General features: G+C 40.5%; 1 protein-coding gene across 2 annotated transcripts in view; it reads right to left on the bottom strand.

The window, feature by feature from the left end:
• INADL (InaD-like (Drosophila)) overlaps positions 1-11467 on the bottom strand; it is a 282818-nt gene that overhangs the window by 70932 nt on the left and 200419 nt on the right. For both annotated transcript variants that reach the window (XM_006773216.2, XM_006773215.2), the window contains exons 30-32: positions 7258-7312; positions 7020-7057; positions 1066-1116 (exon numbers count right to left, since the gene is read on the bottom strand). In XM_006773216.2, the coding sequence (XP_006773279.1) occupies positions 1066-1116; positions 7020-7057; positions 7258-7312 (144 nt within the window). The remainder of the gene's footprint in view (positions 1-1065; positions 1117-7019; positions 7058-7257; positions 7313-11467) is intronic.

Raw genomic sequence — 11467 nt, 5'->3', positions numbered from 1 at the left:
GGAAGAAGAAAGGCAGACTGTAAAATTTGAGAGATGTTTGATCTGTGCCTTGAGCTAGGTGGCAGTAAAAAGTCTTAACATATAAGTAGTATTTGCAAATACATAAAGTAAAAAAACGTGATTCTATACTTTAAAAAATAATTGCTTACAGGTTTTCAGTTAAACTGACTTTAGTTTTTGTAAGTTTTTTTCCATATACCTATTTGTTTTTACTTAGGTTTTTAGCATATGATTTTGGAGGACTTTTCAAAGGCATTTTCTTTGGCAAGATTTGACATATCGCATATTTTCTGTAAGCTCTAGTAATCCCAAGTTCCTTAAACATAAAAGTAATTAACATAGCAATAATGTAAATTTTAGTAGCACAAAAGTATAAAAGCACACAGACATGAGAATCGGGACTTAAACAAGAAAATACTCAATAGCAACAAAGGACACAAATTTGACAGAAGTTTATAGTTTTTAAGAGAAGTGAAACTCAAAATACGAGGAATACTAAAGGTTATAAAATGACAAGTCCTCTCATTTCACATTTTTGTTTATGACATCATGTAAGACATGGTGTAAGTGTGTTTGGGGCATGCCCCACTTTTAAACACCTGCTTGGCGTGTTGGTATCAGGAGATGTACAGAGGATATTTCCACACACCTTGCACAGAATCGGTGACACAGTTGTGGGTTGACTTCTAGGTTGTAAGCCATATTATACTAGTATATAACTTCCTGTCCAGTAAGAAAGGGTGGGATTTTTTTTTAAAATATATTTTATTGATTTTTTACAGAGAGGAAGGGAGAGAGATAGTTAGAAACATCGATGAGAGAGAAACATCGATCAGCTGCCTCCTGCACATCTCCCACCGGGGATGTGCCCGCAACCCAGGTACATGCCCTTGACCGGAATCGAACCTGGGACCTCTCAGTCCGCAGGCCGACGCTCTATCCACCGAGCCAAACCGGTTTCGGCAGAAAGGGTGGGATTTCATTGCAATCACCTCCTTTTCTCCTGGAACCTGTTTATAATGCACACCATCCCAATAGAGCAAAACCTAAGTGAAAGTTACTTACGTTATCGGTTGAGCACTCCATTGCCTTCTGAGGATCTGCCACCACATCTTCCTGAAAGTGAAAGATACAAGCAGTTAGCGGCACTGTAGGGCTCAAGTGTTCTTTCTAATTTCGGGTGTCAAGTACGATTTAACAGGGCTTTGTTCTCCTACAAAAATGACCAACACACCGTGCATAAAAGTTCTATACATCCATCTGGACTAAGTCTTGGAAATAAACACAAGCTTTTCATTTCCAAATGTGTTCACCCTTTCAGATCTATCAGGCAGTAAGCCTATCAGATATCCTTGGTGGTTATGTCGACCAGTTTTTTTCTTATTCTATCACACCAGTAACCCGTATATTTGTATTTATACTCAATATTAAACCCTTTCAGAGCTTAAATCTTGATATTAGAATCCCACACCCTAAGATATTTGATTTGAGGCAAAAAAAAAATTCATTAAAGATGCTGAGAGATACAAAGATAAGTTAGTCCTGAACCCCATGGAAGAGTGCTGAGTACAGACTTAGGAGAGAAGCAAACTATCATAACTTACTAGTGGCCCGGTGCACAAAATTTGTGCGGGAGGGGAGAGGGGACCCTGAGCCCAGCCTGCACCCTCTCCAATTGGACATCCCTCTCGCAATCTGGGACTGCTGGCTTCTAACCGCTCACCTGCCTGCCTGCCTGCCTGATCACCCCTAACTGCCCTCCCCTGCCCATCTGATCTCGCCCCCAAATGCCCTCCTTGCCAACCTGATCTCGCCCCCAAGTGCCTTCCCCTGCCAGCCTGGTTGCCCCCAACTGCCCTCCCCTGCTGGCCTGATCTCACCCCTAACTGCCCTCCCCTGCTGGCCTGATTGCCCCTAACCCCCTGCCGGCCTGATCTCACCCCCGACTGCCCTCCCCTGCCCGCCTAATCATCCCTAACTGCCTCTGCCTCAGCCCCCACCCACCTGGCTTTGTCTGGAAGGAAGTCAGACGTCTGGAAGATGGCCGGTTGACTCAGTCTAATTAGCATATTACCCTTTTATTAGTATAGATGGGAAACCGATGCATAGCTCAAGGGAAATTAATTGAAATAAATGAAGACAATGATAAATTGACAAGGCTGTTTATGTCTGCCTCCCACAATGTCCCATCATTTTTTACAGGCAACTTTACGGGGGAAATGTTCATCTGATAGTTTACTCTAAGGCATGGAGCCCTGCACTTGGTCTGGACAGGGCAGGGAACATGAAGAGAGACTGATCTGGATAGGAGAGAGGATGGGTTTATTCTGGCCCTTGGAAAATATCTAAGAGAAACTTAGATGGCAGGCAGGCAAGTGATCTGAAGATGAGAAGCATAACTTCTAGGTGGGAGGATAGGAGTCTGTGACCCTAGTTCCCCAACTTAAGAGTTCTGCAACTGTGAGCAGGTTATATCTGACCTTTGAGAGCCTCAGCTTCCTCATTGAAAAAATAGGGGAAAATTAGATGCTAAAAGGATTAAATGGAGCAATACAAGAAAAACATTTAGCATGGCATTTGGCAATTAACAAATATTTAACAAAGATGCTAATGATGATAATAAATGGAATCAACCTATGATAAATCCATGTTCCTAACTCTACTACAGGGTTGCTGCAAACAATTACTCAGACAGGACACTTTCTCCTTTGGGGAATGCTGATAAGATGAGAAAGTCAGAGCTCTGAAAAGCATCTGGTCCAACACACTCTCCCATTGCTTCTACTGATTACACTTGAACCCCTGGGCCAAAGGATGGAGCTGGTACACGACAGCAATGATAACAATGACAGTTAAGACTTACTGAGTCCTGACCGTGGCCGCTGAGCTCGAATGGTATGCATTTTAGATGTGGATGTCTACCACAAGCCTGTGTGTTAGGGACTATTATCATCCTTTTTTTAGAGTTGATGTAATCGAGGCACAGCAAGGCTAAGGTATTTGCTGAGCCAGAGCTTAACCCAGACACATCCCGCTCCAGAGCTCCTGCCCTAAACCGAGGGGTAAATCCACATGAGAAATGGAAAGTGCTGCTCACCTCCGCCCAAGCACACAAGTGTCTTAGGATTCAGCCTCCACACAGTGATTCCATTTTCGATTTGACATTAGGTCAGAACAAGTCATGCTGTTATTTGGCGCCTGTGCAGGAACAGACACAAATGGCACTAGCCACTGCAGTGACCTTAGGTGAGTCACTTTCTTTGTGTTTAAACATAAATTTAGAACTTGATGATCTCCCAATTACTGCATCAAGGGAGCTCTTGGCACCTTCAAAGCTGAGGTCCTGGGACATGCTGAGGTGTTGGCTTTGCACAAGGGACACCTAAGTAAGAAGACTGAGGAAGCAGTGTAGAGAGATCATCCCTTCACGAAACGAACGGATCGGCCCGTTCTGTGTGCATTATGTGATAACCCTCAGCACAGTACGGTGAGTTCCTGAAAGAAAATGCTTTGTGGGCCAGGCAAATTACTCTGATCAAGAGAAGCAGCTTCAGATGGGTGGACATAAAAGGCAACACTGGGAATAGGCTACATAATTACATAATAATGGGAGCATAATCATCATCACCGAAGCTCACTGACTTCTGTCCCAAAGCTGGTAATCAAAACACCCTGTCTATCTGGCCACAGTAATTGGTCCAAGCTGAGCCACACAAGAACATCCTGTGGTTTTTCCACAGTGGACCCTGGGGAAGCGAGTCAGCCCCTTTCTGGCAGATGGGCTGAGGAGCGGTGGCAGCCACGCTCACACCATGCTGAGGACGCAGGTCTGCAGCGGAACAGACTCAAGCAGACACGCAGAGACTTCTCTGGCAGCACCGGGCCTCTGGTTCCCACCGCCCCTGAGGCTGTCAACCCTGCCCTTGCTGTGGTCAAGTAAAAAGAACCTGTAGCCTACCAGTAAATTTCCTCTTTTGTCTAAAAGGTCAAGTTGTGAGTTTATTTCTTGTAACCAAGAGACTGCTGATGAAAATGAAATGGACCCCAGAAAAGATCCATCAGGAGAAGACACTCGCAGGGACCAGGCCTAAGGGAGCTAAATGTAGATGAATGAAGTGCACTGAGTATAAGACAGCAAACTAGACAGAGTGCTCAGCCTCGAAATATTCAAATTTAACAATTTAAAAAAAACTTGTTTATCAGATGAACAACAAACACAAATGGTCCTTGGACTTCTACTTTGTAGCCTCTGAATACACTAGAAAGAAGACAACAACCTTTGCCTGGGTCAGTCCCAGCTTAATTTCTAAGCATTCATCTAACCACCCGGATTAGGTGGAAGTCCATTAGCAAAAGCTCCCACAGCACCATAACTTTCCCTCCAATGGCATCATCAGCACGATGACTTATCTAGAGTTGGATTCAAATCCTGCAGTGACCTGCATTACTTGAGTGTCTCCGTGCCTCAGTTTCCTACCTATAAAGTAAGGTTAGAGACGGTCATCTACATATGAATTAATACATTTAGATGGATGCCTTCTGGAGTAAATGCTACGGAAGCATCAGCTGCCATTATCCCCGGCAGTTCTGAAAGGTCCCTCAAGGTAAGACCTGTGTGTGCTGCTCACTGGGATTTAACCCGTGGCCAGCACAGTGCCCGGGACACAACAGGCCTTCAATACACACTTGCCTAAGTTCTGCTCCCTTTGAAAGATAAAATAATCAACATAGGTTTTAGATGAGAGGATCTTAAAATTATGTCAGCAAATAAGGCTTCCCCAGGGAGGTGAAAACCTTACAGACTCAAAGAGCAGTGGCTGGGCATCACTATTTCTCAGAAGTTCTGGATCCAGGGGACAGGGCACTGGAGACAGGTAAGAAAGTCTGAGTTCTGGGCTCTGAGCTGGCATTTTCCTTCTCTGGGCCCTTGGTGCTAATTAATTAGAACAGTAAGGTGGCTTTCTCAATTTAGAAAAATCTGATAAGCAATAGTTTCCTTCTCGGCAAGTTGAATTTCAAGTTGAATAACAAGTCTCCAGAGTGGCTGGGAGTGAAAGTAAGGTAGGGAACATCAAAGGTGTGAATCTACGTTTAAAATATATACCTATCGTTCTGCTGTGTTTCAGTTCATGAGATTACCTTACCTGCTCCCCTTGCTCTCTGTGTTATCTTTTAAAAGTATATATATTTGTATTGATTTCAGAGAGGAAGGGAGAGGGAGAGAGAGATAGAGAGAAACATCAATGATGAGATGCTCAACCACTGAGGACAGGGGCTGGGCTCTATGTTATCTTCATTTACAATGCAGAGGGGAAGATAATGGAAGAAAAAGTCAAAAGCTTTTCTCTCATGACTTTTCGTAAAGGAAGTAGACTTGACTGTACTAGTAAATCTACTATCTTTTTTATGACCAGGAAAAAGAAATTTATCATGGAGGCAAATCTCAAGTGATTTTCAGAAATACAAGATATGAAGTACAATGAGCTGTGAAAAATGCGGCATATCTGAATGGACTTGAACTCAGCCACTGGCAATTTGCATACTGTCGCAAAGGAGAGGCCAATGCTGACTCAGACACATTCTCTCCTGCTCCTTACGGGAACTTCCTACACTCTTGCTATAAATGCAGTTTTCCTACTGGATCTGAAACAGAAAATAAGTATCACACAGTGATGTCTGCTTGCAAGAATCCCGAAGCTCTTGATGGAGAGCCAATGGGAGGTAATAATGGATTTTAAGTACACAGTTCAGGGCCTTATTTTAAAAACAAGCAGGATATACACCCGAGAATTTCAGCCTCGAAGGCCTAATAAGAAGCCTATGATCATCAGAAATGCATTTTAAATTATTTTTCCAAATCTGGAAACCAGGATTTTAAAAACACTTAGGAATAATTTTTAAGCAGTCAAAATGATAAACTGAACCTGTATCAGACATCACATGGCATATTATTTTTTGTCAGGTAAATGAGGTAATATTTCAAAGTGCCTACTATAGTGATAGGTCCATAATGATTAGCTATTAAATAATACTGCAAACTGTTGTCCAAACCGGCTGTACCACTTTCCTACCAGCAAGATATGAGAGCTCCAATTTCTCCACATCCTTGATAGCACTTGTTATTATCTGTCTTTTTTATTATAGCCATCCTAGGATGTGCATTTCTCAAATGGTTAATGAGGTTGAGTATCTATTCATGTATTTATTGGCCATTTGTATATCTTTGAAGAATGCCTCTCCGAGAGGCAGTAGTGCAGAGTTAATGAAAGTGCAACCCCCCAGCCTGGATCCAAGCATCACTGAATGATTATTTAGGGCATTTATTTAACATTTTGGAACTCAGAGAAAAAGAAGCCCATATTTCTTTTTAGAACTTGAAGTGTAACCCTGCAAGTGCTAGGCTGCCAAACACAAAGGTAGATTATGAGCAAAGGCACGGGAGTCTGACCAAACGGGACCCATCTCCAGGTCTACAACATCCTCTGGCAAGTTAGTTACCATCAAGCCTCGGTTTGCTCATGTGTAAAAGAAAGTTTTCTTCATCTACATTACGAGGATCAGGAAATGCCTAGTACCCAGAAGTTCAATACTACTAAATAAAATACTGAACATTAGGGTACAGAAAGAGAAGGAGTTCTCTAAAACTGCCTCTCTCCTAATACTCTAGTCCCTGGGTGAGTCTGAGTATATTTTCCTATGAATCAATGGAATAAAATCAACTTCTCTTTCTATACTTATAGGATTAATTCAGCACAGTCTTATGCTTAAAGATACCCAATATTAAAAAAAAATCTTAGAGATTGCTTCTTTAGTTCCAGGCAGCATGGTTCAAGTGTGAAGAAGGTGGGAGAATATGTATGTTAGTCTTTGGAGTAAATGAATCGCTCACTATATGGAATGGCTCAGATGAAGATCCCTAGAGAAGCAAACGTTAACAGTTGGTCCTCTCCGAAGTGGCACAAACATATATAATACATCGTTAAAGAGAGCACTGCATGAAAACCGCCCAGGATTCTCACCAGTTTGGAGCTTTCACTTTCAGGCAATTGTTTGGTACCAACTCCGAGACTGCCGTCTTCCTCACTACTAACAGGTTCGGGGCTGCTCTGATCCTAGAGGACATTGAAAAGAAAAATGGCACCGATGTCATTTTTTACTCACAATGACCTGAACAGTACAGATGCTCAATCATAGTTGCTTGATTTATTATTGCAGTGGGTACTGTTTTCTCTCCAAGGCATGGCAATTGTTTGGTACCAACTCCGAGACTGCCGTCTTCCTCACTACTAACAGGTTCGGGGCTGCTCTGATCCTAGAGGACATTGAAAAGAAAAATGGCACCGATGTCATTTTTTACTCACAATGACCTGAACAGTACAGATGCTCAATCATAGTTGCTTGATTTATTATCGCAGTGGGTACTGTTTTCTCTCCAATCCTATTTTCTTTCTTTCCAGTAGAAGGGCATCTTGGCCAGCCTTACACCACCCCCCACTCCCCGATCCCTACGTTCTCTTCCAAGAGGCCTGACTGCCTTAAGGTTAATCCCATTCATTTGCCAATGATTTTGTGAGAATAGGCATATGTTCTAGTTCTAGTCAATGAGACACAAACAGAGGTCTGCTGGAGATTTCTGGAAAAGTCCTTCTTGATCTTAAAAGAACTGAAGTCCCAGTGTATCCCAAATAAACAAGAAAGCAGGAAGCTCAAAATGTCATGGCCAGCCATCCCATAAGCAAGAGGGAATCAGTCTTGGGATGAAGCTGGCATTATGAATGACAACAAAAACAGAGATGAAAAGAACTGGTTCCCTGCCAAAACCGGTTTGGCTCAGTGGATAGAGCGCCTGCAGACTGAGAGGTCCCAGGTTCGATTCTGGTCGGGGGCATGTACCTGGGTTGCGGGCACATCCCCAGTAGGAGATGTGCAGAAGGCAGCTGATCGATGTTTCTCTCTCATCGATGTTTCTAACTCTCTATCTCTCTCCCTTCCTCTCTGTAAAAGATCAATAAAATATATTTAAAAAAGAAAAGAAAAGAACTGGTTCCCTGATGGAAAGAACTGGGCCACTAGATCGAGCAAACCTGAAGCCAGGCCTTATCCTCAGCTGTCTTCTAATAAGAGCTAGTAAGTTTACTTCTTGTTTTACCCTCTTAGAGTTAGCTATTTGTTCCTCCAGCCTAACTTTCTGAGATGTTTATTTTCTGCACAAGACTAAACTGTTTGAGATGAAAGACTGTATTTATCTTATTTCTGCAACTCAAGTACCTAAGCACCCTGCCTGGCACATGGAAACATTTGACAAATACTGGTTGAAACAATGGACAAATTGAGTACTTGTTTTCTTGATGATTGTTTCTGCAGACTACTGAAAATACTTGTTTAACAAAAATGAGACATCTGGTAATAATAAGACCCATTAAAATTCCAAAACACATTAGGGATCTTCTCAATTGAATTATGACATTAAACGTTATAGTTAATTAACTAGAAGTTTCTTTACTTTTTAAGGGCACGTAAGGATAATAAATGGAGTATCTGCTTGTGTTTATCTAGATTTTTATTTTAAAATATCACCATTCTGGGATTACTATAAATTCTAATGGGATTGTTTTTAGAGAAAATAGTTTTGATTTGGGGACAGTCTACCTCACTTATAACTTCAGAAATGCGAATTAGAGCAGATATAGCATTCTTCCATCTACCAGAGGACAAGAGAACAGAAAGAAAACACTCAGTATTGATAATGCAGAAACAGGAATTTTTACACACCATTGGAAGACTATAAATTAGGGCATTCTTTTCATATGTAACAAATATATTGTAGAAGGGAAAATATCTGTAAGCATATATAACACATTTTTAAAAATTGCTAATTCTGAGGGGTAGGAGTAGGGATTAGGAAATGTTGCATTAGTTATTTCTGTACAGTTTGATTATAGAAGAATTAATGTGTTTTATTACATGTCTTTAAAAAAATAAAAGGAGAGTTATGAGAAATGAGCTAAAAGTAAAAGAAAAGAAAAAAAAGGAAAGTCCAAGAAAGAAAGTAGCACAGACATTAGAATTGGTGAGCTCTGGATTCAAATTTTAACTTTGCTACTTAGAATTATATGATTTGCTGCATCACTTTCAAATCTGAGTACTTGTTTTTAAGGTACAGATAAAAATACCAAATTAAAAATACTACCCTGTTAGGTTGCCTTAAAGTTTAATGGATACACATGTGAAAGTTCTATTAGCACATCAACCAGTATAGTTGATCTTTTTTTTCTAGCTTTTATTGAGACAGGTTCTTAATCCATGCCCTGTTGCCTTATATGAGTATAGGAAAGAAAGCATTTAAAAAATGAAAGGAATCTTTAATTTTATGCTTCTCAGTAATATATTTTCTTGGTTTTAGAAAATGAACACTATAATGGGGGAGAAAACAGTCGCTTAATGCTTCAACTTAGAAAATTTAAGAAAACATGGGCAAAGCAGTCTAGGTTGCAAATGGTCTATGAATTTTTTTTTTTGAATGCAGTATCTTTTTAAAAAATGTTTTTATTTATTTTAGAGATAGAGCCAGAGAGAGAAAGAGAAACATTAATGGTTGCCTTCTGCACACCTCCCACTGAGGATTAAGCCCACAGCCTGGGATTGAACCCATGACCCTCTGGGATACAGGGCGATGCTTAACCAACTGAGCCACACTGGCTGGTGAAGCCTATGTATTCATTATGATTTGAATAAAAACAAAAGAGAATACCCTTTACATCTTACAAAGCTCTGTCTCAAATGCTTCTTACTCAATAAATCCTTTCCTTCTTCGCTGAAAACATCGCTTCTTCCTCTAACTCAACTAATATTTTACCTGAACTTAAGACATGTGACACTGTCTCATTTGTAACTTAATTATGTGTGTACAGAATTGAACTCCCCAATGAGACTGAAAGATTCTGAATTCAAAATCTGTGCCTCATTCATTTCCTTTGTTTGATGCATTTTAAAATTCATCTTAGGTCTATCGCATTTCAAAGTCAATGTTCTTTTCTTTTTTTTTTTTGATTCAATGTTCTTTTTAACTGTAACACGAGCCCTTTCTAAAGCTTTACCAGTTTAGGTTGAAATGGCTCCATAGAGGGGTTTAAAGTCAAACTACAGATGGAAAGGAGAGTCAGGTAAAAAGGGAAGTTCCAACTGAGAGAGGTTTGCAGTAGAGCATTTAGGTTTTTAGGAGAGCTAAAGTTTATAAAAGAGTTTCATGCTTTAATGAGGCACAGAACAAAACAACATGGGTTCTGCTCTGAGAGCAGAATGGCTCATATGTGTTAAGGAGCCTTCAAAATACCCCGCTGACCAGAAGCTTAGAAAACAGGAATCAGTCAGAGATGGGAAGGGGAAAATAGGTCAGCTAGCATGATTTCCAAAACATGATTGCATCACGGTGGTAAGAAGGCCATCTGGCTGATGGATGGCGGCCCACTGACACCTAAGATGATTCAGCTAATCCTCGTGGCTGTGTATTCCTTCCTCTCTTGTGATCTTCAAACCACCTGTCCAACATTGCCCGTTCAGCCGAGGCTGCTCAAGGAGCATGACCTTTCCCCAAGGAGGCCATGGTCATTAGATTCCACGATGCATTATGCATTATAGACAAATGAAAAGAAAAGGCAAGGCTCATGATTACACAGTTAACACAGCCTTTACCCTCTCTCCCCAAATAAATAAGTAAAACAAAAAGACTGATGAGAAATTCTATTCAATCCCCACTAAGAAGTCTCTTGCAAATATTCAGGGTCATTCTAAACTTCCTCCCTTGGGCTCCTCCAAAAAATCTTCTCCATTTTTTGGAGGGGCGATGATAAATTTTTATTTTTAATACTAATTCATTTTTTCATGCCAACTATTTGACTATAGTTTTCTCCAACTAGACAATGAGAACCCTGACAGCAGCAATTTACGTTAAATTTGAGAGTAGGCTATTAATAAAAGTTAAATTAGGTAAAGATGTTATCCTACACTGGGAAATCACCTCTGATCAGATAAATGTTCTATAGTGTGGTTCCCTACCATCTTCTCTCATTTAACACAACAAAAGAGTGTATTAGAACATACAACTGTTTTCCTTTTAAGATTTTGCTAAGCAAAAGCAAAAGCAAAAAACCCCGCAGCTATTCACCCCTAATATAATTCAAAGTTTTTTTTTAAAAAATAAAACAAATGTTGGTTTAAATTTTCTCATCTCCATATTTCCTAAATCCAATGTTCTCTTCAAAAAACCACAAAATGACTTATTTGTCTCATTGCCAGCCTAAATTCACAAATATTTCTTTTTTTTTTAAACAGTTCCTAATAACATTTTTTTAAAATATATTTTATTGATTTTTTACAGAGAGGAAGAGAGAGAGATAGAGAGTTAGAAACATCGATGAGAGAGAAACATCGATCAGCTGCCTCCTGCACATCTCCTACTGGGGATGTG

The sequence above is a fragment of the Myotis davidii genome, unplaced genomic scaffold, assembly GCF_000327345.1.
Source record: "Myotis davidii unplaced genomic scaffold, ASM32734v1 scaffold205, whole genome shotgun sequence".
Taxonomy (NCBI): domain Eukaryota; kingdom Metazoa; phylum Chordata; class Mammalia; order Chiroptera; family Vespertilionidae; genus Myotis; species Myotis davidii.
This window is presented reverse-complemented; position numbering and strand designations above follow the sequence as displayed.